Genomic DNA, 25,671 nt, shown 5'->3' on the forward strand with positions numbered 1-25,671 from the left:
CCTCTGTTTTCTATCACTGAGTTACTTACCCACATACACACTTTCTCCCAGTCCCAGCATTCTCATTTTATATACTAACCTTTTATGTGGTACAGTGTTAAATGCTTTGGAGAAGACCAGATATACGACATCCATTGATTCTCCGCTGTCAAGTCTAGAACTTACCTCCTTATAGAACCTGATTAAATTAGTTTGACATGACCGATCCCTCATGAAGCCATGCTGATATGGCGTTATTTGCTTATTTTCATTGAGGTACTCCATGATAGAATCTCTTACAAAACCTTCAAACAGTTTACCCACAACAGATGTTACAATTTTAAAATGTTAGATGTTAATATTTGTATCCCTTTCTGAACCTCCACCGTACTGATATAGTGGACGTCTGGTCTTTAAAAATGGTGTCCACTGCGGTCGCAAAGGGCAGCTGGTGCCATAACCGCCGGGTCTCTGCTGTTTTAATCATAATGACTAGAGAAAGATCCACATATGCCTTTTGTAGTCAAATGTGAGCCTGTACAAGGCTTCCAGGCCTATTAGTAGAATATTCCAATGCTGACCTGCAGATGGCAGCACTGTGTTGAAATATACTGAATCCTGTATTCTGTGATAATCAAAAAATCATATACACTGTGAGGCAGTGGCAGGCCTCATATATGAAGGAAGGTATGTATCTCCCAGAATGGTGCAGAAAAATAATTAAGGAGATACATATTGTGGTTTGCTGTGGTGCACCTGAGACGTGAGGTATCCGGCCTTGGTGGAGTGGAAGCCAGAAGCTAGAGTGTCCACTAATATAGATAGTGGACACTGTTGTTACCTAGTATAGCTGGTAACAGCTAATCCGGGCCTGGCTTTTACTGGGAGTAAGCAAAGAGCTGGGTGGGTGCTCACTCCCCACGATCAACTCCGGGGTTTTTACGTGGCCCATGTCCACGATCAGTGATGGTCAGTTCGCAGTGTTCGCCAGCGAACACATGCGGGCTGCCATCTTGACTCACCCATCCGGCGATGCGCAGATAAGCCCTTACCTGTGCCTGTGCCGGGAGCCCCTGTGACGGGAGCCGGTCTGAAATCAAATGCGGTCACTGGAAGCAGGCAGTTCATTGGGCTGTTCTCGGAGACACTTCTAAAGGAGACGCTTCTAAAGGAGCCCTGAGACTGCTTGACTGTATTGTAGATTACATGAACTGATTACTTGTCCCGGCTGAACTAAACTGTAAGTTGGCTGGAACATGCAATAAACTGGTCATAGGAGCCCACAGCGTTATAACACTGTAAAATGGCATCCCATTACCCACACAACTTTCTCACAGTACCAATGATAATAATGTATATAGTTTTTTCTGCTTTATTGCTTTTTCACAATAAAACCCTTTTTGTGAAAAAATTATTAGATTTTATCCCACTAGATTCTTTGAGCCTTGATATTTAAATTTATGAAGTCAACATGAAATGTTTTTTTGCAGCATGAGTTGACATTTCTATTGTTACCATTCTGGAAAAAATCTACCAAGGATGCTGAACATTATGGGAATAAATTCCCGAAATTGTCAGCTTCCCCATTCCGGTGATCTGCATCTGCAAGAGCTACAGTGGCAGTTAATTTACCATCCTTTCTCAAGAATTCCACAGCATTACTAAGGGCTCTTTCACACTTGCGTTCTTTTCTTCCGGCATAGAGTTCGGTCGTCGGGGCTCTATGCCGGAAGAATCCTGATCAGTTTTATCCTAATGCATTCTGAATGGAGTGAAATCCGTTCAGGATGCATCAGGATGTCTTCAGTTCCGGAACGGAACGTTTTTTGGCCGGAGAAAATACTGCAGCATGCTGCGCTTTTTGCTCCGGCCAAAAATCCTGAAGACTTGCCGCAAGGCCGGATCCGGAATTAATGCCCATTGAAAGGCATTGATCCGGATCCGGGCTTAAGCTAAACGTTGTTTCGGCGCATTACCGGATCCGACGTTTAGCTTTTTCTGAATGGTTACCATGGATGCCGGAACGCTAAAGTCCAGGCAGCCATCGTAAAGTGTAGTGGGGAGCAGGGGAGCGGCATACTTACCGTCCGTGCGGCTCCCGGGGCGCTCCAGAGTGACGTCAGGGCGCCCCACGCGCTTGGATGACGTGATCGCATGGCACGTCATCCATGCGCATGGGGCGCTCTGACGTCATTCTGGAGCCCCCTGGGAGCCGCACGGACTGTAAGTATACCGCTCCCCCGCTCCCCACTACTACTATGGCAACCAGGACTTTAATAGCGTCCTGGCTGCCATAGTAACACTGAAAGCATTTTGAAGACGAATCCATCTTCAAATGCTTTCAGTACACTTGCGTTTTTCCAGATCCGACGTGTAATTCCGGCAAGTGGAGTACACGCCGGATCCGGACAACGCAAGTGTGAAAGAGGCCTTAGGGATATCAAAGGAATACCCTGGCGTTTACACTATTTATTTTTAACACTTGATTTGCTGTCGGATTTAAATATTAAAGGGCATTGTTTCACAGATTTATAGCAGTAAAGCAAGTTGACCAAACCAGTGCACTGGTCAGCATAGGATAGAGTTGCCATTAAACCTAGAGGCTTCACTCTCTCTACAACTGGCACGCTCTCTGTTCTTTGATTGACAGGGCCAAGTGTGATGATGTTTTCACTGCCTGGTCCTGTCGATCAATGTACAGAGGGTGCAGCAATTGCAGAAAGGAAAGCCTCTAGGTGTAACAGCAAGCCTCCAATGCTCCTAAAGGCTCATTTCCATATATTAAAACTTCATTTTTCTCATAAATGCTGGCAGAGATGAGAATGATACCAAGATGGATATCTTCTGCTGACCAGCTCACATCTCAAATCAGCCTGTTTTACTTTACTATCAGCCCAGAACTGTATACAATATTCCATTACCCAGTGTTTTACCATTTAGTATGTACTGGTGACTTGCATTATTCTTTCCCGTGTGCATATCCTTAATTTGTCAGTGTTAAACCTCGTCTTCTACTTCTCTGCTCAAGCCTCTAAGCTATCCACATCCATCTGTAGCAGTATACTGTCCACTTTTGTGTTACTTTGCACAGTTTTGTATTGTTTTAAAAAATGAATATTTTACTGTGCAACCTCTCTAAGATCATCTATAAATATATTAAAGAGAATAGGGCTCAGTACTGACCCCTGTCATACCCCACTGTGTGATGGTGACCCAATCTGAGTATGTACCGTTACTACTCACCCTCTGTTTTCCATTACTGAGCTAGTTACTTAGGTCAATACACACATTTTTTTAAGGCGCCGCAGCACTTCCTACTGGGTCACATTGTATATGCATTTCATTCAACATTTAATTTTCCTCAGTAAATATAGTGGAGAAAAAAAATATTTGAGATAAATATTCATCTTCTCATCATCACCTTCTACAACTCCTCCCTCATCACTCTTTCAGTTTTTAACTATTTACCATCTACATAATTGAGTTCTCTCTCAGCAATGACCCTCTTTGTCTTCAGCTTGGCTGCCTTTGGCTGCATTCACATAACTGTCATGGCAATGTCACTTTGGTGACTTTAAAGTGCTGATCCACAAACACAGGAGATGCTAAGTATAGATGGCCTGTGCCCATGTTTTGCAGATTTATGGACCGCAAAACAAACACTGCAATGACACAGTCATGTGAATGCAGTGTCAATATTTTATATATATATTATTTTTTTTCCTCTTCAACCTCTACAACTCCTCCCTCAACACTCTTTAAAGAGCCAAAACTTTCAGGTTTAAACTTTTTACTATCTATATAACTGAAGGACATTTTAGGTTTAGTTTTACTCTCTCAGCAATGAGCCTCTTTGTCTCCAGCTTGTCTGCCTTTGGCTGCATTCACATGACTGTATCATGGCCATTTCTTTCAAAAATTGACATTGACATAAATTCCACTCCAACTACAAAGGGGATGGAGGAAAGAAAGAGAAAGGGGCGCACAATAGGGTAGTATGTTCAGATGAGTTATAAAGCAAAGTAAGAAATCAGGAGGTTCCCCTTGTAAGGTTGTGCTAAAGATAGGCACAACCCTATGGAAGACTTGTGTGAATCAGACCTATTCACGAGGACTGCAGCCGCACGGAGAGTTTCGTTCGGGTTGGATGTCCAGTCCCCCCAAAAGATACTTGCAATAGAAAAGGATCTGTTTGGGCGCGAATTCACTGGTGGAGCCAGTTGTGATGTTCAGTTTAAACATTCTTCTTTATTTGAAGAAAACGCAAATATATAATTTTTTTATTTTATTTGTTCTTTTATATATGTGCGTTTTCTTCAAATAAAGAATGTTTTAACTATCATGACCGGCTCCACCAGTGAATTCGCGCCCAAACAAATCCTTTTCTATATCATGGCCATGTCCATTTTAGTGACTGCAAAAATGCAAATCCACAAAACATGGGACATGCGGAGTTCAAGAAGCTAGTGCACATGTTTTGCGGATCCATAGTTTGTGGTTCGCAAAATGGACATGGCCAGGACATAGTCATGTGAATGCAACCTTAATATTTATTTTAAATATTCTATTGTTTTCCTTATACTTCTTTTAGTGCTTCTTCGCTACCTTCCTGTTTTAGTGTATTATATATTGCCCCCTTTACATTTTCTAATTATCAACATTTATTTTTTTCTTGACCTTTTTATTCCAATAAGGTATATACCTCTCACAATGAAAGTTTAGGAATGTCATTTTCTGGTGGTATTTTTATTTTTGAGGATATTGCCCCAGTTAGTCAGGCTCATGGACTATCTAAGTTGGTTAAGTTTTGCTTTTCAGAAGTTCAGTATTTTTGTGCCTACCTGAAAAAATAAACTCTTTTGAATGACAATTGTAAGTTTATTATTTTATGGTCCCTATTTCCCAGGTATCTCTCAACCTTCACTTCAGGTTATTCTGTCAGGTATATTGATTAATACTAAGTCCAGCATGGACGTCCCTCTAGTTGCATGTTGTACCAGTTGGGAAAGGTAACTGTCTTTAGTCTTTGATAAGAACTTGTTTACTTTATGAGATCTACAGGTTTCAGTTTCCCAGTCTGTATCTGGGTAGTTGATGTTCCCCATAATAATGACCTCATTATGATTTGCCACCTCGTCTATTTTCATTAGGTGGCTTATAAGAAACTACTATTAGTATTTTATTATTGTTTTCCCACTTTATATTTCTAACCAATTTGACTTCACAATTTGTTTAATACCCCCACTGATATCTTCCCGGATTCTGGGGTTTAGATAGGCCTTTACATGAAGGCAAACCCATTCCCCTTTCCATTTTTGACGTTCCCTTCTACACAGACTGTAACCCTGTAACTTAACTGCTCAGTCGTAGCTATTATCCAGTCATGTCTCAGTTATTCCTCCTCAAACATCAATAATTCCAGCTCACCAATTTTATTGGTCAGACGTCTGGCATTAGTATATATACAATTAAAAAGTTTTTGGAAACATTTTACCCAACTGCTTATGAAGAGTTCTAGTTCCTCTCTTCATTACAATCCCAGTTCCATTATATCAATCCAGGTCACTATCTGCACTATCTTGCCCTCTACTCCTCTAATGTACTTAACCTTCCCTTCAGTTCCTAGTTTAAAGAAGACCTTTCAACACTCCTGACATGCCTGTTTTAATAGCATCATGCATTCCCCATGTAATAACGATTCTGAAGCATCTATTCCTATGCCATCCCTTTGTTAATTCTTCTAGAAGTTATGAATGAATTCATAGCAGTCTGCAGTAAGGGTACAGAGGGGAGGTAAAAAGTTGGAGAGGGGGTGTACCTGCACAGTCTGAAAAAGGCAGCACTGATTGGATAGAGTGAGTCTGTGCAGGTACACACCACCAGTTGGTAACCACCCCTCTGTACTCTTACTGCAGACTGCTAGAAATTCATTCATAACGTCTAGTAGAAATAACAAAATAATGGCACAACACAGAGCCATAAGAATAGGTGCTCCAGAATTGTTATAACATGGGGAATGCATTAAGGCAGGCATGTCCAAACTGCGGCTCTCCAGCTGTTGCAAAACTACAACTCCCAGCATGCCTGGATAGCTTATAGCTATTAGGGCATGCTGGGAGTTGTAGTTTTGCAACAGCTGGAGGGCCGCAGTTTGGACATGCCTGCATTAAGGTATTAAAACCTGCATGTCAGGAGAGGTGACAGGTCCTCTTTAAACACTCCTCCTACCGTCTCGCCATATCTCCCCCAATACAGCTGAAGAGCAGCCCATTGTTACAATAGAGCCTGTAGCCATCAGAAAAGTAAGCCCAGTTTGCCAGGAACCAAAACCCCTCTTTCCTACATCAGTTGATAGGCCACTTGTTTACCTCCCAAATCTTTTGCTGTCTTTCTGGTGTGTCAGTTTTCCTTTACACCTATGGTGCTTTCAGATTACACTGCATTTTGTGGTGACTGGTCTTCATTAAAGACGTTGTTGGGTGTGGCTATGTGGCGTCCCCATGTAAATCATACCCAAAGTGTTAGCAGGAACCAATTGATTGAATAATGTGAAACAGGTCCTCAAAAACTTGGATCTGCATCGGAAATATATTTTAATATAAGTAATGTTATTGAAGAAGACGCAGAGACAGCATAACAACAGCCTCATAGTTATCATAAACCCGTCTGCTCCATAGGCTGATTTCAATTAGTGTGAGTATATAGCTTAGCCTGCTCCCCCTTATTCACTGGAAGCCATTTGGCACCAGGAGAGGTATAGTGTGGACTCGCATTGCATTCTTTGGTGGCCATTTGGCACCAGGAGTGGTGTGGAGTGGGCTCGGCATGCATGTTGGTACCTGCATTCCTTGAATATAGTGGAGGCCATTTTGGCACCAAAGATGACAGAAATTAAAGCAGGCCCAGCATGCTTGGGAAACCTACACTCCCTAAATTGTATGGTAGCCGTCATGGCACATAATAGGTCGAATTTAGTGTTAGGGACCCATCTTACTGAGATCGCTTTGACGTGCGGCAGACGGGCTCAAATAATTTTGTACAAAATGATTTGCCAAGCATCTTTAATTTATAAGTATAGCATTAGCAATTATTATGCATTTTTATACTTTATTTGGTTTGCAGAGAGCTGTTGCATTGCATGTTTTGTTTTACAGTGTTGTTTTCAGCCATAGCAACGTGCCCCTGCGCATTGGGATGTGCTGACTGACCCCTTTTTCTTTGCAACAATAGCCTCATGGTTATCATAAACCCGATATAACTAATTTAGAATGCAAATCATTATTTTTGTCCTTAAAGGGTTTATGCCGTTTGGGGGGATGTTGTTTGGAAAACCCACTTCTTGGTCAGACCTGTGAAGGGAATCTTACTAACTTGACTCCAGTCACTGTTTCCTTGCTTCTTCTCTCCCCAGTTTCTGCTGCTCTGCTTTGCTCCCTTACTGAAAACATCCGGTTTGATACGGCCTGCAGCCTACCACAGCAACCTGCTCCCCTTGTGCCGCATGACCATTTGTCAAGACATAAGGAGAGCAAGTCACCGCTGGGGGCTACCAATTGCAGGCTGCATCAAACTGAACTGAATAAGAACAGCAAAGACCAAGATAGAAGGAGCAGGGAGCCAGCATCAGAAAGCATGTAAGTAGGCTTCCCTTAACAGGTCTGGCCAAGAGAGGAACCCCCCAAATGTGCACAAAATCTAAAATACTGGTTCAAAGCCATATAAATAAAAGATTTTTTATTTTATTTATTTAATGCAGGGAATCCTGAACTGCCTGCACCAATCAGCATGGTGCGTTCTCAGTGGCATAGCCAGCCATACACTGGTGGCTCTTACAGTTACGTAGCAGTAGGCAGCTCTGGCATTGATGTGGACAATCTAGCAGAACCACTACCCACAGACAAGGAAGTTCTCAAGGTAAAGTACATGTTTTTTTACATCTGATTTTTATTGTATCTCATCTATAGAGTACTGTACTTGTGTCATCAGGCTGCCCAAAATATCAATTCTAACAATTCTAACAAAAATTACATTTATGCTCTGCTCGGAGCTGACTTTAGTGGATCTATCTGATTTTTATTTTTATTTCTCTTTGTTCAATTTCTTAAAGCGTTAACAGTTCTTAAACACTGGCACTATTGGTCTCATGTAGACATGAGCGAATTTTTCAAAAATTCGATTGAGCCGGTTCGCTGAATTCTCCGAAAAGCTTAGATCCAAATTTATTCGTGGCAAATCGTGTTAAAAAAACAGCTATTTCCTAGCTGCAGAGAGCCTGTATAGTGGTGTAGAACACTGTGCCTTGCAGTAGTCTGCTGTGGTAGTGAAACAATACTATGAGTCAGTATGACACGCACATGACAGGCGTGGCTCTTAGAATCATTGCACACTTCACTTATATGGGCAGTTATGGGGCCAAAACTAATCAAATAACTCAAGTGTGAACTCAGTCTTACAGATCAATGTTAGTGCCAGGTATAAGGAACCCTGCAGAGGCCCAAGATCCTTCTATAGTGTGAAAGAGCCGACTCCTTTTACACCGTCATCAGCTGATTCCACATAGATGTCTACAGAACCTGTTCTATTAAACGCTTATACAATTAGAGCCCCCCAACAGAGTGGAGAGGATGTCAGCAGTAAGTTTGTGTTGATGTCACTGATTATTTTGCCCTTCCTCTGATCTGTCAGAACAATAACCTCCAAAAAATGGATCCTATCTGTTAAGCATCCGCCTTCACTCGGTCAGCATTTGGTCAGTAATCCATCAGTATTGCTAAAGCCCAAAAAAAAACAGGAGTGGATCCAAAACAGAGATGACACATGAATGGAATATTCTGTGTTTTGTACCCACTCCTGCTTTTGGCTACCAAATCATAAGCCAATTCTGATGGGACCATACAGGCCTTACAGCTGCTACATAGACAGAATCTGTTTTTTCTTCCTACTGACAGTTCAGAAGAAGGGTCAAATAAATAATGTCAACAAGACCAATCAGGGACACTAGTGGCCCAGTCACAGAGAGGGGAGGGTGGAAAGAGCATGAGAAGCCCACAGAGTGGCCCAATGAAATTGTGGAGAGGTGGCAGCAGCATGAGGAGACCACAGAGTGGCACAATGACATAGTGTGTAGGTGGCAACAGCAGCACGAGGAGACCTAAATGGTGAGGTGGCAGCAACATCAGGAGACCACAGAGTGACCCGGGGAACACAGAGTGGGGAGGTGGGTGGCAATAACAGTACCCGCTGACGATGATGGGTGTAAGAAGGAGCACTTGGCATCAGATGTGTGGCAGCATCAGAATAGTAGCTGAGACAGGTACCCAGAAGAAACCAATCTCTTTTGTCGAGGTTTGGGTGAGGCAGCATGGATGATCTAATTAAATACATCAGGCATTGGTGGGTGGAAATCCTGACTGATCCACGCCTGATTCATCTTCACAAAGGTCAGTCTCTCCATATTTTGGAAAGGCGAGTTCTCTTTGGGGTAACTATGGCCCCCGCTGCACTAAACACCCGCTCTGATGCCACTCTACTGGCCTGGCAGGACAGCTTTTCCAGGGCAAACTCGGACAGTTGCGGTCACAAATCCAGTTTGACTGCCCAGTAGTCCACCGGATTTTCAATGTGGGGTGGCAGGGTGCTGTCCAAGTATGCCAGCACCTGCTGGTTCAGGTTCTGCTCCAGGTCTAGATGCTGCTGCTGGTGAGTAGTTTCTTCACTAGGCGGGTGAAGAAAGCTGCTCATCGGTGACTCTAGACTCAGGGTGCTGCTGATGGAGCTGGTACTGCTCTTGCCCCTCCACCCCTCTCCAGCAGCTATGGCAGTGGAACGCGAGTGCAGAGGGCCCCATCCGTCAGACCTGGGAGAGGATGGGCGATGGCGCAGATAGGCAGCGGCCAACTGACTACATAAGATGTCTCTATAGTAGTTCAGTTTTTCCTCCCTCTCAGCGGGTGTAAAAAAATCCCCTATTTTGGACCGGTAGCGAGGGTCCAACAAGGTAAAGAGCCAGAAGTCGTCCCTCTGCCGAATGGTGACAATTTGGCTGTCACTACTGTGGGGATTCGCTCTGGTAGGCAGGGTAAGCGGATGCAGTACAGAGGCAAAAACAAGGTTGTAAAGCAAAGTTCAGTGTTTTATTCACACATAAGGAAAAACAAGCCAAAAGTAACGGTGTTCACTTTTGGTGCCTGTTCACACCACACAAAGTCCACAGTGCAAAAAATCTTTACCTGGTCAGAAGTTTTCCACCCGCAGTCCACAGCAGGCTTTAGAGGCCTGTTTCCCCAACATGCGGCTCTCAAGACACAGACTCCACAGCTCATCTGACATGGAGGATAATCCACCCCAGATGAACGTGCTGGCTCTTTGGCTGCTTGCGATAAGAACCGTCCCAGATCGGCTTTACAGCCATACTAACAGCTGAAGTGTCAGACTGCAACTGCAAAACTGACACTTCAGGGAAAAATCCAGTTCTTACCTCACCGAGGCCAGGAACCTTGGTGACACGTATCTTCCAGCAATGACAGCCCCTTGTTCCTTCTTACACTATCCAAGCAAGTGAGCATACATCGGGCCTAGTGTTGGACGAGCATGCTCAGCCGAACACCATTTTTGACTTGAGCATCTGTGACATTGTGTATTTTTTTTGCCGCTGGTGACAGCGACACTACCTGCGCTACATTTCCTGTATAATGTTTGTACATCCTGAATATCTGACATTAAGTGTTATTTTTTTTGCCGATGGTAACAGCGACATTGCCTACGCTACATCTCCCATATAACATTTGCGCATCTTAAATATCTGTGACATTCAGCGCCATTTTTTCTAAGCCGCTGGTGACAGTGACATTACCTGCGCTACATCTCCTATATAACGTTTGAGCTTCCTAAATATCTATGACATTAAGTGTAATTTATTTGTGCATACACTTACAAAACCTGTGCTATTTAACAGTCTTTTTAAGGACTGGTATAGGTGTGCTATCGATAGGTGTTACATACTGAGGGGTGTGATATACTTATAATATACTTTCTAACATAGAAAGTATATTTTAGTGGATTTGTATTGTGCAGCAGTTGTGTACGGTTCTGCTGCAATACTGCAGCTATACAGAGGGACAAATGCTATTGGAACAGCTAATTGAAACTGGTGTGAAATGACAGTTGTCCCCCCCTGATTGAGGCAGGGGTGTGATATACAGATAACTCATCTTAACCTCTTCAGGACACATGACGTACCGGTACGGCATGTTGTCCTGGTACTTAACCTCTTAAGGACACATGACGTATCGTTACGTCATGATGTCCTGGTACTTAAGGACACATGACGTACCGGTACGTCATGTATGGTTCCGATCACTGCCGCGCGGCGGGCGGTGATCGGAACCCGGTGCCTGCTCAAATCATTGAGCAGGCACCTAGGCTAAATGCGCCGGTGGGTCCTGTGACCCCCCCATGTCGGCGATCGCAGAAAACCGCAGGTCAATTCAGACCTGCGGTTTTCTGCGTTTCCGGGTTATTCAGGTCTCTGAAGACCTGATAACCCGGAACAGGATGGTGATGGTGTGATTTTACCCCACCAATCACCATCCAGCGATCCTGAGTGGTGATGGTGACAGGCGCGAGAGCCGAGGAGAGAGGAGCTGCCTGCACGTGTGTCCGCCATCGCTGCCAGCACCCCGATCTTTGCCCCCAGGACCCGATCTGTGCCCCCAGCACCCCCCATCAGGTACACAGGGACAGCATAGGGAAAGTTTGGGTTAGGTAGGGAAAAAAAGGGAAAGTTTAGTTTGTGAACTTTTAATTGCATCACCCTAAGTTGTGTCTGGGGTCCACAGCACAGCTGTTTGACCCTAGACCCCCAGGGGTGCTGCCGCTTCCCCCCCCCCCCCCCCACTGTTAGCGCATCGCACACCCCACCGCTGATCAACTTCGGACGGTTGATCAGTGGTTTTGATTTTTTTGTCAATTTTTTTTGCCTTTTTTTAGTTAGTTTTTATTTATTTCTGTTAGTTTTAGGGCTAAGTCCGCGAACACCCGTTCCTCCATACACACGCACACAAAATAAAGATTTCCACACGCGCACATACACACGCAGACACACACTCCCCTATGGCCCGCCGGACGTTCTCGGCCGAGGAGGCATACGCCCAGCTTGCCTCCGACTCCGAGAGTCCCAGTGAGGACGAGGATGACCCCACATTCCTGTTATCATCTGCGTCCTCCTCTTCATCTAGCAATGATGATGAGCCCCCAAGGCGGTGGAGACGCCGCCAGGCGGAGCAAGGGGACCGCCATGTTAGGGACGCTGTGGCCCAGCCTAGTACGAGCATCTCTGGGGCTCATACTGGTTTCCCGGCCCAGCAGTTAAATCCACCGGAGCACCCTTGTCTGGTGTAGCCCAGAGCGATACGAGCCCGTGATTCCTGATTTTGTAGGCCAATCAGGAATCCAGATTTCCACAGTGGGCTACACTGAATATGACTTTTCAGTGACCCACTGGCAAATATGATGGTGGAGCAGACGAATCTGTACGCCCAACAGTTCGTCGCTCAACACCCGTGCTCCTTTTTGGCCAGGCCCGGTGGCTGGACGCAGGTCAGTGCAGTCGAAATGAGGACATTTTGGGGCCTCGTGCTGCATATGGGCCAGGTCAATAAACCCAGTGTCAGGCTGTACTGGAGTGGGGACGTCCTATACCAGACCCCACTTTACAGTATGGCCATGACACGCTCCCGGTTTGAGGCCATTCGGAAATGTCTGCATTATTCCGATAATGCAGCATGTCCCCCCCGAGGTGATCCTGCCCATGACCATCTGTATAAGATATGGCCGGTCATCGATCACTTTGGGGCCAAATTCATGGAGGCCTATGTACCTGGAAGGGAGGTCGCGGTTGATGATTCTCTCATTGTGTTCAAGGGGAGACTCATTTTGCGCCAGTATGTGCCCTCCAAGTGGGCGAGGTATGTCGTGAAGCTATACAAAATTTGTGAGAGTACCTCAGGGTACACTTACAAATTTCGTATATACGAGGGGCGAGATTCCCGGATTCAACCCCCAGAATGTCCCCCCACTCTGGGTGTTACCGGGAAACTTGTGTGGGATCTTATGTACCCACTGCTGGATAAGGGTTATCACCTGTACGTGGATAACTTTTATACCAGTATCCCCTTGTTCCAGTCCCTTGCTGCCAGATCCGCGTTCGCTTGTGGGACCGTGCGGAAAAATCAACGTGGCCTCCCTGCCCTCCCCCTCCAGGTACCTATCCCCAGGGGTGAGACCCGTGCCCTTAACACTGGAAACCTGTTGCTGGTCAGGTATAAGGACAAGAGGGATGTCCTTATACTGTCCACAATTCATGGTAACGGCATCATGTGCGAGGTACCGCGGCAACGGTCCTCAAGCCCGATTGTATCGTCGCCTACAATCGGTATATGGAAGGAGTTGATCTCTCTGATCAAGTCCTCAAGCTATATAACGCCATATGCAAAACCCGGGCATGGTACAAAAAAGTTGCGGTCTACTTGGTACAGGTTGCCATGTACAACTCTTTTGTACTATCCTAAAGTGCTGGCAGATCAGGGACATTCCTCCAGTTCTATGAGGCAGTCCTCAAGGCCCTGATCTTTTCGGACCGGGAAAGAGCAGGCCGGAGTATCTCGAGAACTGTAGGCGCCCAGATCGTCCCTGGCCAACACTTTCCAGGTGTGGTCCCCCATACTGGAAAGAAGGGACGAACCCAAAAAAGGTGCAGAGTGTGTCGCAGGAGGGATATACGGAAGGACACCACTACTCAGTGTGACAGGTGCCCCGATCCGGGCCTCTGCATTATTGGTTGCATCAGGGAGTATCACACTTCCATGGAGTACTAAATTTATATCCCAATTCAGCACTGACATCGGATAAAAAAACTGGTTCTCAGACTTGAGACACCAAAAAATACTAAAATAATTTATTAAAAGTAGACATATTAGGTATTGCCGCGTCGGTAATAATCTCCTCCATAAAAATACCCCATGACCTAACCCTCCAGATTAACACGGTCATAACAAAAGTCATATAGCCCCCAAAATAGTGCCAATTAAACCGTCCGCTCGTCCCGCAAAAAATGAGCCCCCACCTAAGATAATCGGATAAAAAAAAAAAAAAAATGACACTTAGACTTTACAGATACAAAAAATGTTTTGGGGTATCAAAAAGGATAATATAGTCTAAAACCTAAATAAATGTAAAAAAAAATGTGACTTATTAGGTATCGCCGCATCCGTAAGAATCTACTCTATAAAAATACCCCATGACCCAACCCCCCAGATTAACACGGTCAAAAAAAAAAAAAGGTGCAAAAAAAGATTTTTTTTGTCACCAAACATAACAAAAAATTTAATAGCAAGCGATCAAAAAGTCATATAGCCCCCAAAATAGTGCCAATAAAACCGTCCGCTCGTCCCGCAAAAAATGAGCCCTCACATAAGCTAATCGGATAAAAAAATTAAAATAAATGACACTTAGACTTTAGAGATACAAAAATATTTTTTTGTATCAAAAAGGATAATATAGTAAAAAACCTAAATAATTGTAAAAGACTTATTAGGTATTGCCACGTCCGTAAGAATTTCCTCTATAAAAATATCCCATGACCTAACCCTCCAAATTAACACGGTTAAAAAAAAAATAAACGGTGCCAAAAACGCAATTTTTGCCACTTTTTCTTTTTAATCCGTTTTTCCGGTAACAAAACAAGGGTTAACAACCAAACAAAAGTTAATATTTATTACCCTGATACTTCAGTTTACAGAAATGCTACATTTGTGGTCGTAAACTGCTGTATCAGTAATAGGGAGGCCGCAAAAGGAAAGGACCGATTTTGATGGCCTTTTTTATTGACACCATGTCCCTTTTGAAGCCCCCCTAGAGTAAAAACTCCCTAAAAGTGACCCCCATCTAAGAAACTACACCCCTCAAGGTATTCAAAACTGATTATACAACCTTTATTAACCCTTTAGGTGTTCCTCAACAGTTAATGGCAAATGGAGATGAAATTTCAGAATTTAAATTTTTGGTAACCTTGCCTCACAAAAATGTAATATAGAGCAACCAAAAATCATATGTACCCTAAAAATAGTCCCCCAAAAAATGCCACCTTATCCCGTAGTTTACAAAATGGGGTCACTTTTAGGGAGTTTCTACTCCATGGGTGCATCAGGGGGGTTGAAACAGGACACGGTGTAAATAAACCGGTCCATAAAAATCAGCCATCCAAAAAACCAAACGGCGCACCTTTCACTCTACGCCCCGCTGTGTGGCCGTACAGTAGTTTACAGCCACATATTGGGTGTTTCTGTAAACGGCAGAGTCAGGGCAATAAAGATACAGTCTTGTTTGGCTGTTAACCCTTGCTTTGTTAGTGGAAAAAATGGGTTAAAATGGAAAATAAGGCAAAAAAAAGAAATTTTCAAATTTCATCCCCATTTGCCAATAACTCTTGTGCAACACCTAAAGGGTTAACTACGTATGTAAAATCAGTTTTGAATACCTTGAGGGGTGTACTTTCTTAGATGGGGTCACTTTTAGGGAGTTTCTACTCCAGGGGTGCATTGACCAGTACGTCATGTGTATTTCCGATCAACGCCGCCCGGCGGGCGGTGATCAAAACTCGGTGCCTGCTCAAATCATTGAGCAGGCACCTCGGCTAAATGCGCAGGGGGAGGGGGTTCCGTGACCCCCCTGTGTCGGCGATCGCTGCAAACCGCAGGTCAATTCAGACCTGCGGTTTGCGGCGGCGAAAGTGGTGCCATCGGGTCCCCATGGGGCTGTAGGGGGGACACAATGGCATGGAAGGCAGCGCGATGCTTTCCTGAGGCATCGCTGCTGCCTTCCTGTGACGTGCCTGTGAGATCCAACCCCCTGGATCTCACAGGCCGGAAGCTGTATGAGTAATACTCACTGTATGGCCTCATGCACACGACAGTATTTTATCACTGTCCGCAAAACGGGGTTCCGCTGGTCCGTGATCCGTGACCGTTTTTTTCGTCCGTGGGTCTTCCTTGATTTTTGGAGGATCCACGGACATGAAAAAAAAGTCGTTTTGGTGTCCGCCTCGCCGTGCGGAGCCAAACGGATCCGTCCTGAATTACAATGCAAGTCAATGGGGACGGATCCGTTTGACGTTGACACAATATGGTGCAATTGCAAACAGATCCGTCACCATTGACTTTCAATGTAAAGTCTGGAGTCCCTTTTATACCATCGGATCGGAGTTTTCTCCAATCCGATGGTATATTTTAACTTGAAGCGTCCCCATCACCATGGGAGCGCCTCTATGTTAGAATATACTGTCGGATATGAGTTACATCGTGAAAACTCATATCCGACAGTATATTCTAACACAGAGGCGTTCCCATGGTGATGGGGACGCTTCTAGTTAGAATATACTACAAACTGTGTACATGACTGCCCCCTGGTGCCGCTCCTGAAGGGGTTAATTGTGCGTATCATAGCCCCCTGTAAGAGATCAGGGCTGCCAGGCAGCAGGGGGCAGACCCCCCCTCCCCAGTTTGAATATCATTGGTGGCCAGTGCGGCCCCCCCCTCTATTGTAATAATAGCATTGGTGGCACAGTGTGCGGCACCCCCTCCCTCCCTCTATTGCATTAACATTGGTGGCAGTGTGCGCCCCCTCCCTCTATTGTAATAATAGCATTGGTGGCACAGTGTGCGGCACCCCCTCCCTCTATTGCATTAACATTGGTGGCAGTGTGCGCCCCCCCTTCCTCCCTCTATTGTTTTAATACATTGGTGGCAGTGTGCGCCCCCCCCGCCCCCCCTTCCTCCCTCTATTGTTTTAATACATTGGTGGCAGTGTGCGCCCCCCCCCCCGGCCCCCCCCCCTTCCTCCCTCTATTGTTTTAATACATTGGTGGCAGTGTGCACCCCCCACCCCCCCCCCTTCCTCCCTCTATTGTTTTAATATATTGGTGGCAGTGTGCGGCCTCCCTTACCCCCCCCCCCCCCCGATCATTGGTGGCAGCGGAGTTCCGATCGGAGTCCCAGTTTAATCGCTGGGGCTCCAATCAGTAACCATGGCAACCCCAGGATGCTACTGCAGTCCTGGTTGCCATGGTTACTTAGCAATAGTAGAAGCATCATACTTACCTGCTGGCTGCTGCGTTGTCTGTGTCCGGCTGGGAGCTCCTCCTACTGGTATGTGACAGCAATGCGCCGCACAGACCTGTCACTTACCAGTAGGAGGAGCTCCCGGACGGACACAGACATCGCAGCAGCCAGCAGTTAAGTATGATGCTTCTACTATTGCTAAATAACCATGGCAACCAGGACTGTAGTAGCGTCCTGGTTGCCATGGTTACCGATAGGAGCCCCAGCGATTAAACTGGGACTCCGATCGGAACTCCGCTGCCACCAATGACCGGGGGTGGAGGGGAGGCCGCACACTGCCACCAATGTATTAAAACAAAAGAGGGAGGAAGGGGGGGAGCAGGGGGGGGGGCGCACACTGCCACCAATGTAATAAAACAATAGAGGGAGGAAGGGGGGGGCGGGGGGGCGCACACTGCCACCAATGTATTAAAACAATAAAGGGAGGAAGGGGGGGCGGGGGGGTGCACACTGCCACCAATGTATTAAAACAATAGAGGGAGGAAGGGGGGGGCGGGCGCACACTGCCACCAATGTTAATGCAATAGAGGGAGGGGGGGGAACACTGGCCACCAATGAAATTTAAACTGGGGAGGGAGGGGGGTCTGCCCCCTGCTGCCTGGCAGCCCCGGATCTCTTACAGTGAACTATGATACACACAATTAACCCCTTCAGGTGCAGCACCTGAGGGGTTAATTGTACGGATCACAACCCCCTGTAAGAGATCGGGTGCTGCCAGGCAGCAGGGGGCAGTCATGTACACAGTTCCGTGGCCCAAATGTTCGAATGTAAAAAGTTGATGACATTGGATAACCCTCTTGCCCAACCACTGACCGCCGGCTTGTTGGAACTGCTAGCCCGCCAACTACTGCCATATAAACTGGTTGACTCTGAGGTTTTAGCCAAAAATTTGTGGCCATTGGCACACCGCAATGGAAGGTCCCCGGAAGGAAATATTTCTCCTAGAAGGGCATCCCAGAACTATATGGCTATGTTCAGTGGCAAGTGAATCTACCTCTGGCACACAGTGTTGGTGCCAAGATACGTTTGACCACAGACACGTGGTCTAGCAAACACGGGCAAGGAAGGAACATAACTTTTACTGCCCACTGGGTGAACCTTCTGACGGTTGTCAAGCATGCAACCTGTGGCACCCGTGTGGACTTGGTGTTACCGCCACGGATTGCATGCAGGCCTGCCTCTTCTTCTCCTCCTCCTACTCTATCCTCCGTCTCCTCCTCGGCTGACTCCTCTTTTTCCACTGTTACCGCCTCTTCTGCTGCACTCCCCCAGCTCCCCAGAACCTATTCGATGTGCCAGTTGAGACGTTGCCAAGCTGTGCTGCGGCTGTTGTGCCTGGAAACCAAGAACCACACCGGTCCTGCACTGCTTTCAGCTCTACAGCCACAGGCTGATCAGTCGCTAACCCCGCTCAATTTGACAGTTGGTAAAGTGGTGTGCGACAATGGTGCCAATCTGCTGAGCACGCTGAGACAGGGCAAACTGACACACGTGCTTTGCATGGCACAGGTCCTGAACTTAGTCGTGCAGCGACTCGTTGCCACATACCCCAGGGTCCAGGATGTCTTGCGGCAGGCCAAGAAAATCTCTGGCATTTTAGAAGATCTTGCACGGACAATGGCTCGCCTTGCTGACGTTCAGAGGTGACATCACTTGCCCTTCAGATGTCTGATTTGTGACTGCCCGACGTGCTGGAACTCCACCTTGTAGCTACTCTAGCAGAAACGTGCTATTAACAACTACCTGTACGAACTTTGCGGCAGGACAGGTTCTGGGGAGCTTGGTTTTTTTTTCACGGCGCCAGTAGCTGCTCATGCGCGACGCATGCAGACTTCTTATTTGATGAGATCACCAAACTGGTCAGTCGCAGCCAGGCCGCCATCAGTGACATCGTACCTTCTGGAGAGTGCATTGTGTCGTGTCATTGATTAAGCTGTCGAGGAGCAGGAGCAGGAAGAGGAGGAAGTCGCAATGCTGAATGAATTCCCAGGGGAGGCTACTCCATCTGAGGCAAGTCATCAGGAGTCTGAAGAAGAGTTATAGGAGGATGGTGCCTGGGGGAGGAGGAGCAAGAAGAGCAGGATTTAAACTTTTCTGGGATCCCTGGTGTTGTCTGTGGATGGGGAAAGGAGACTGAGGACGACATTCTCCTTGGCGATGAGCAGGAGCCAGGCCGTTCTACCGCCTTTATGCTCCAGTGTTTAAAGAGGGACCCCCGTATAAAAAGCATAAAGGGTAAGGACCAGTACTGGGTGGCAACGTACTTAGACTCCCGGTACAAAAACAAAATGGCGGACATGTTACCAGCATCACATAGGGCTGTCAGAATGCAGCATTTCCAGGCCTTGCTGCAAGAGATGCTGCATTCTGCTGTTGCAAGCGCTTTCAGAGAAATTTCCACCCACAGAAAATCAGTTGCACGTACCAATCCTACAGCGCATGCAAGAAGAGGGCGGATTGAAGATGTGTTGGTCACTTTGGATATGAGATTATTCTTGCAGCCAACCTATCGACAGTCGGCCTCCAGATCCAGCCTCAGGGAACGTCTAGACTGACAGATGTCCGACTACATCTGGTTAACGGCCGATGTGGACACTTTGAGAAGCGAGGAACCCCTTGACTACTGGGTGTGCAGGCTTGACCTGTGGCCAATTTGCCATGGAACTCTTGGCTTGTTCCTTTTCAAGTGTCCTGTCCGAAAGTACGTTCAGCACAGCAGGGGGAATCGTGACCGATAAACGCAGTTGCCTAGCTCACGACAGTGTGGACTACCTCACATTTCTAAAAATTAATGAGGCATAGATCTCAGATGAATTCAACACCTGTGACGACCACGTTTAATTCAATTTCCTCATGCCAGCCCACACATATCCGCCACCACCCAGAACAAATAATGGTCCCTGTCTTATGTAAATACAGCGGCATAAAAGGCCTTTTCTGTCCGGTGAATGCCTAATGTTTGGGAACTCAGAGGAATTCAGTACTTGATCTTTTATGTATGGTGAATACATAATTTTTGGGGTCTGTAATCTAACTGGCCTGATATAAAATTGTTATACGATGACCGCCTAATGTACCTCCAGCCACATTATCAATTGTTCTTTTCTGTACGGTGAATGAATAGCTTTTGGGGCCTGTAGTACACTGGCCTACAGTAAAATTGATATCCATTCACCGTCTAATATACCTGTGACAACCACGTGCTATCGAATTTCACCTATTATCATTTGGGGTTTATTCAAGAGGGGGGATTTCGTTAGCCATGTTTTTAATCCAATTTTACTTTTTTAGCTCTTTTAAACATATGTATTTGACATGTATTTGTACTGGCCTGCCGCAAAACTGTTATCCAATGACTGTCTAATATACCTCCAGCCACATAATCACTTGATATTTTCTGTACGGTGAATGCCTAATGTTTGGGGCCTGTAAATATGTGGCCTAAAATAAAAATTTTCTAGGCTCCAGCAGGCCACATTTTTGACAGTTTCCCTTTAAGACGCATAAAAATGGCCCCTGATTAAAATACATATTTTTTGTGGGAATTTTTGCCATTGATCCCCCTCTGGTATGTCACTGTCCATGTTGTGGGACTATTTGTGCATTTCTACTAAGTATTTGGTGGCTGCAAATATGACCTGAAGGTTTTTCAGGTTCGCCTGACATTAAAGTAAATGGGGCCCACTGCGAACTTGCGGTTTGTGAACATTTGATCGCTTTCACGCATCGTCCCGGCCGATGTTCGTCTATCACTATATGGAGATGCCCCTCTGGGAAATTGTTTGTTCCAACAGAATTGCATCATAAGGTATTTGAGGCACATCACTGTACGGTTCTTACGGGACACCTTAGGAGTAGATCCACTGTCGACCTCATCTCTCGTAGATTCTGGTGGCTGGGGTTGCATAAGTGTGTTGAGGACTATGTGTCGGCCTCTAGTATCTTTGGTCGCGCTAAGGTGACACATACTCTATCTTCTCTACTTCCGTTGCCCATACCGTCCTTGGACTCACTTGTCTATGGATTTTATGACAGGTCTGCCAAGTTCATCTGAAAAGACAGTTATTCTGGTGGTCGTTGATCGTTTTAGTAAAATGGTGCACTTTATAGCATTGCCTGGCCTACATAATGCTAAAACACTTGCGCAAGTGTTTGTTGACAACACTGTGAAACTTCATAGCATTCCCTCTGATGTGGTCTCGGATTCTGGGACTCAGTTTGTGTCCAGATTCTGGAAGGCCTTCTGAACTCGGCTGCAGGTAAAACTGCTTTTCATCTTCAGATGAATGGACAGATGGGGCGCACTAATCAGAGTCTGGAGACTTACCGTATTTTTCGCCATATAAGACACACAGGCCCATTAGACGCACCTATGTTTTAGAGGAGGACAATAAGAAAAAAATATTTTTCATTACACCTCAGGTCAGACCACCAATAAGACTCCCCAATGCTAATTTGACCTCAGCTGACAGCCCCATTCAGACCCCCAATATTAATAAGACCCTAATAAGACCTGAAATCAGACCCGCAATCAGACCTCAGCTCAGACCCCAATGTAAATGACCCCCAATCAGACCTCTGATGAGAGCCCCATGCCTCTCATCAGCCCCCATATCAGCCTTTATGCCTCTCAGCCCCCATTATGCCTCTTAGCTCCCATTATGCCTCAACCCCCATTATGCCTCTCAGCCCTCATTATCAGCCATTATGCCTCTCAGCCCTAATTATGCCTTTCATCAGCAATTATGCCCCCAGCAGCCTCATGTTTTATAAAATAAAATAAAAACTTTTACCTCTCCTGCTCCTGGACGCCGCCACTCCTCACCTACATCGCGATTCTCTTCCTCCTGCTGTCGGCTGTGCTGTGAACTGGCGCGCACAGCGTGAGGTCACAGAGCGCCCTCACGCTGTGCGCAGCCTTCACAGCTGAGGACGAAGAAGCAGTGAGTACAAAGCCTTCACCGCTTCCTGGTCCTCCAGTACTAATGAGCGCTTCCATAATGGAAGCTCTCATTAGTATTCGCCCCATGAGATGCAGGGGAATTTTTCCCTCACTTATGGGGTGAAAAATACGGTACTTAAAATGTTTTGTCTCTGAGAACCAGGAACCAGGAGGAATGGCCCGTTTTTGTCTTTGGCAAAGTTTGCCATAAACAATCATAGACAGGAGTCCACCGGTAAGTTGCCATTTTTTGGGGCATATGGGTTTCACTTGCAATTTGGCATGTTCTAGGGTTCGGATACTTCCGGTATCCCTGAGGTGGAACGTTTTCGTCGTCATTGTCTTCTATATATGGCAGAAAATTCTAAATAACTTGTATAAACGTGTGGCTGACAGGAAACGTATGAATAGCCCAGACCTAAGTGTGGATGATTTTGTGTGGCTGTCCACAAAAAAAATTAAGTTGGAACCAACTTCCAAGAAGGAATCTTCAAGGTTTATTAGTCCATATAAGATCACTGCCATTATTAATCCTATAGCTTTTCATCTTGAACTTCCTCAGGCTCTGAAAATTCATAATGTGTCTTTTACAAATCCCTGTTGAAGAGATATGTTTAACCTTTGGAGTCGCCCCCTTGCCACCCACTCCTGTCATGGTGGACGACAGTTTGGAATTTCAGATCGCCAAGGTTATTGACTCTCGAGTTCTCCCTGGATATCTTCAGTATCTTGTTCACTGGGTGGGTTATGGACCAGAAGAAAGGATGTGGGTACCGGCATCTGACGTGAATGCCAGTCGTTTGGTGAAAGCCTTTCACAGGTCTCATCCGGATAAGGTTGGTACTGAGTGGCCAGAGGTCACCCGTAGAAGGGGGGGGTACTGTCATGGATGTTCCTGTGACAGGTTACAGGAGGACAGTGAGACTGGCAACACGTGGTTTGCTCTGACATGTTTTCAGTTTGGATCAAATGACGTCTGTGTTGTTTCTGGTGCTTGCCACACCTTCTTTCCCCAGGTGTGGCTATTATGGTCATTTTACCTTCTCTATTTATTGTTGTTTCTCCCACTATGCTATGCGGTTTATAGCTTCTGTTGGAGTTGTGGATAGCTGGTGTGTAGATCTCGGCTGAGTTCCTGGTGCTGCCGTAGCCACATGAAGTTAAGTGTTTTCTTTCCCTTTTGTATTTTGTTTGGGTTTTTGTGTGTGTTGCATTTCCCTGTCACTTGTATTAAGGCCTGAGGGCGACTCCTGTTCGTCTTTCCTTTTGGAGGAACAGGTTGTCTCAATCCTGACATTTGTGCCAGGGTCCTATAGGGTGAGTTAGGACACTAGGTATTCCGGTGTATGAACTCACTTACCTCTGGGGTCTGTTCATACTTGTAGTTAGTTAGGACTTTGATTAGGGTTTTACTAGGAGGTGTCCATCTCCTTCCCCTAGTTTTGAGGACTTATTCCCTCACCCCTTTCCCTCCTTGGTTCGGTGTGCTGTTTCCCTCCCACACCTGAACGTGACAGTCTCTCCCTGCACTAAGTACACTGGAAAATGGCTGAATCCAAAATGGCTGAGGCTATTTATAGGGATGTGACATCACAGGGACAGGCTGCTGATTGACTGCATGCATGGCATTGTTGGTGATCCTTCGTTTCCAGAGTTCTTTGCTCCATGTCCTAACATGTGCAGCAGCCATTTTAGGAAAAAAATGTATTCGTTGCCACAAAGCGTGAGGAAATTCAGATTCAGGGCGAATCAAATTTTTTCTGAAATTCAGATCAAATTCCACTTCGACAACCTCGATTCGCTCGTCTCTAGTCTCATGCATAAAAAGTACTCAAAAGGGAACAAAGTGCCAGTGTTGCCCAACACCACCAATTTTCCAAAGATCCTCAAAGCTGGAGCTGGACACTTTTTCCTTAGAAGCAAAACTGAAGGTGACAATGGAAGGGCGCTATCAGTCTTAGGCTTCACTACAAGAAGCCAGGGGGTGTATTATGCACGATAAGTAATTTAAAAAATCCAAAATGATTCTTAGTTTCGATCTAACTAGTCTGTATTCCTTGAAACCAGTCTAAAATACATCAACACCCACCAACTATCTACTTGGATTTTTCGCCTTCAACCTTTGTGTTAACCTGGATGGTATCCTGCTTTATCAGTAGGAGCTACAAATTATTAAAATTTTAAACTATGGCTATACAAGTTCGTACACTATAGAGCAGTATGTGTTTTATTTTCTGTGGTTTGCTTGGAGGTACATTTTCTTAAAAAAAAATAAAAGGCTTCATTAAAAGGGTTTGCTTATTAAAACCATGGCTGCTTTCTTTGGGGGAAAAAAGCACCACCCCTGTCCACACATTGTGTGCGGTATTGCTCTGCCCTAAGCTGCAATACCACACATAACATATGAACAGAAGTGGTGCTTCTTTCAAACATGTTTTTATAATCCTGGACAACTCCTTAAAATTTTGCAATAACAAATAAAAAATGTAGAAAACAAGCAGGCAATTAGTGCATAGTAATTAACACAAAACAAGACATGGCACGAAGACCCAGTAAGTAGAACATATTTGTTACGACCAGAGGATGTGGATCCTCTGGATAAAAGCACTGGACTTACAGTTGGTAACTCTTGGACTGATATTCGATAACACAATCCTGTCATCTGTCTTGAGTTTGCGATCTGCTGTTTTCCTCCAACAACAGTTTGAACAGCGTAGGGTTCACCCTTTCCACCTCTTATTACCTTTCGTGGTACCAAGGCTTCAGGATAATCGTAACCTATCAACAGTCCAACACCAAACTCCTTCAGCTGGGACATTTCATGAGATATTACAGATAGGTGCTCCCATTTATTGGCTGTTTCTTAGGTAGGTATGCGATCATGAGCTAGAGGTATATAGTCTTTTGTATAAGCTGGAGGTAGATCTAATGTGCAGTTTGAATGAAGTCCTCTAACTCTCAGTCCTTTGACCCTTTGACTATTTACTAATGTGTCTTTTACTGTCATCGTGGTGAGTTTGAGCTTCACTGGTTTTGTAGCCACTTGTAATTTCTTGCATATTTCTTGATCAATGAAGGTGACATCACTCTGGCCATCCAGTAGCGCATAGGCGTATACCTTCTTATTCCTCCTTTAAAGGCAAAATTAACATCAATGGAGTATGGTCGGAGCAAATGGAGTTATATAGAGGAACAAGGGACAGGGATGCCCCCTCGCCTTTGTATTATTTATAGAACCATTGGCTGCTAAAATTATTACGGATGAGGGGATCTCTGGTTTTGGTATGAGGGGGACCTTTGATAAGATAAGTATGTATGCAGATGATATTTTGCTTTTCCTGGAGGACCTAAAACTGCAGTCGCCTCATCTTATGGAACTAATAAATAAATTCAGTGACATTTCCGGATAAAGTTAACTGGGAAAAATCAGTATTGCTACCGCTTGATCAAGAAAATCCACCAAATCCTCTGGGAATTAGGGTATTAAAAAATTTGGAGTCTATGGAATATCTGGGTATAAAGCTAAGTGCAAATATATTAGACTACGTGAGACTGAATGTCACCCCCCTATTGACC

General features: G+C 45.4%; 1 protein-coding gene across 1 annotated transcript in view; it reads left to right on the forward strand.

Annotated features, from left to right (window-relative positions):
* The window catches only part of LOC122942437 (peroxisomal N(1)-acetyl-spermine/spermidine oxidase-like), a 119,973-nt gene that overhangs the window by 78,479 nt on the left and 15,823 nt on the right, over window positions 1–25,671 (forward strand). The window contains exon 6 of the mRNA XM_044300056.1: window positions 7,736–7,893. Within this exon, the coding sequence (XP_044155991.1) occupies window positions 7,736–7,893 (158 nt within the window). The remainder of the gene's footprint in view (window positions 1–7,735; window positions 7,894–25,671) is intronic.

Source organism: Bufo gargarizans, chromosome 6 (assembly GCF_014858855.1).
Source record: "Bufo gargarizans isolate SCDJY-AF-19 chromosome 6, ASM1485885v1, whole genome shotgun sequence".
Classification (NCBI taxonomy): Eukaryota; Metazoa; Chordata; class Amphibia; order Anura; family Bufonidae; genus Bufo; species Bufo gargarizans.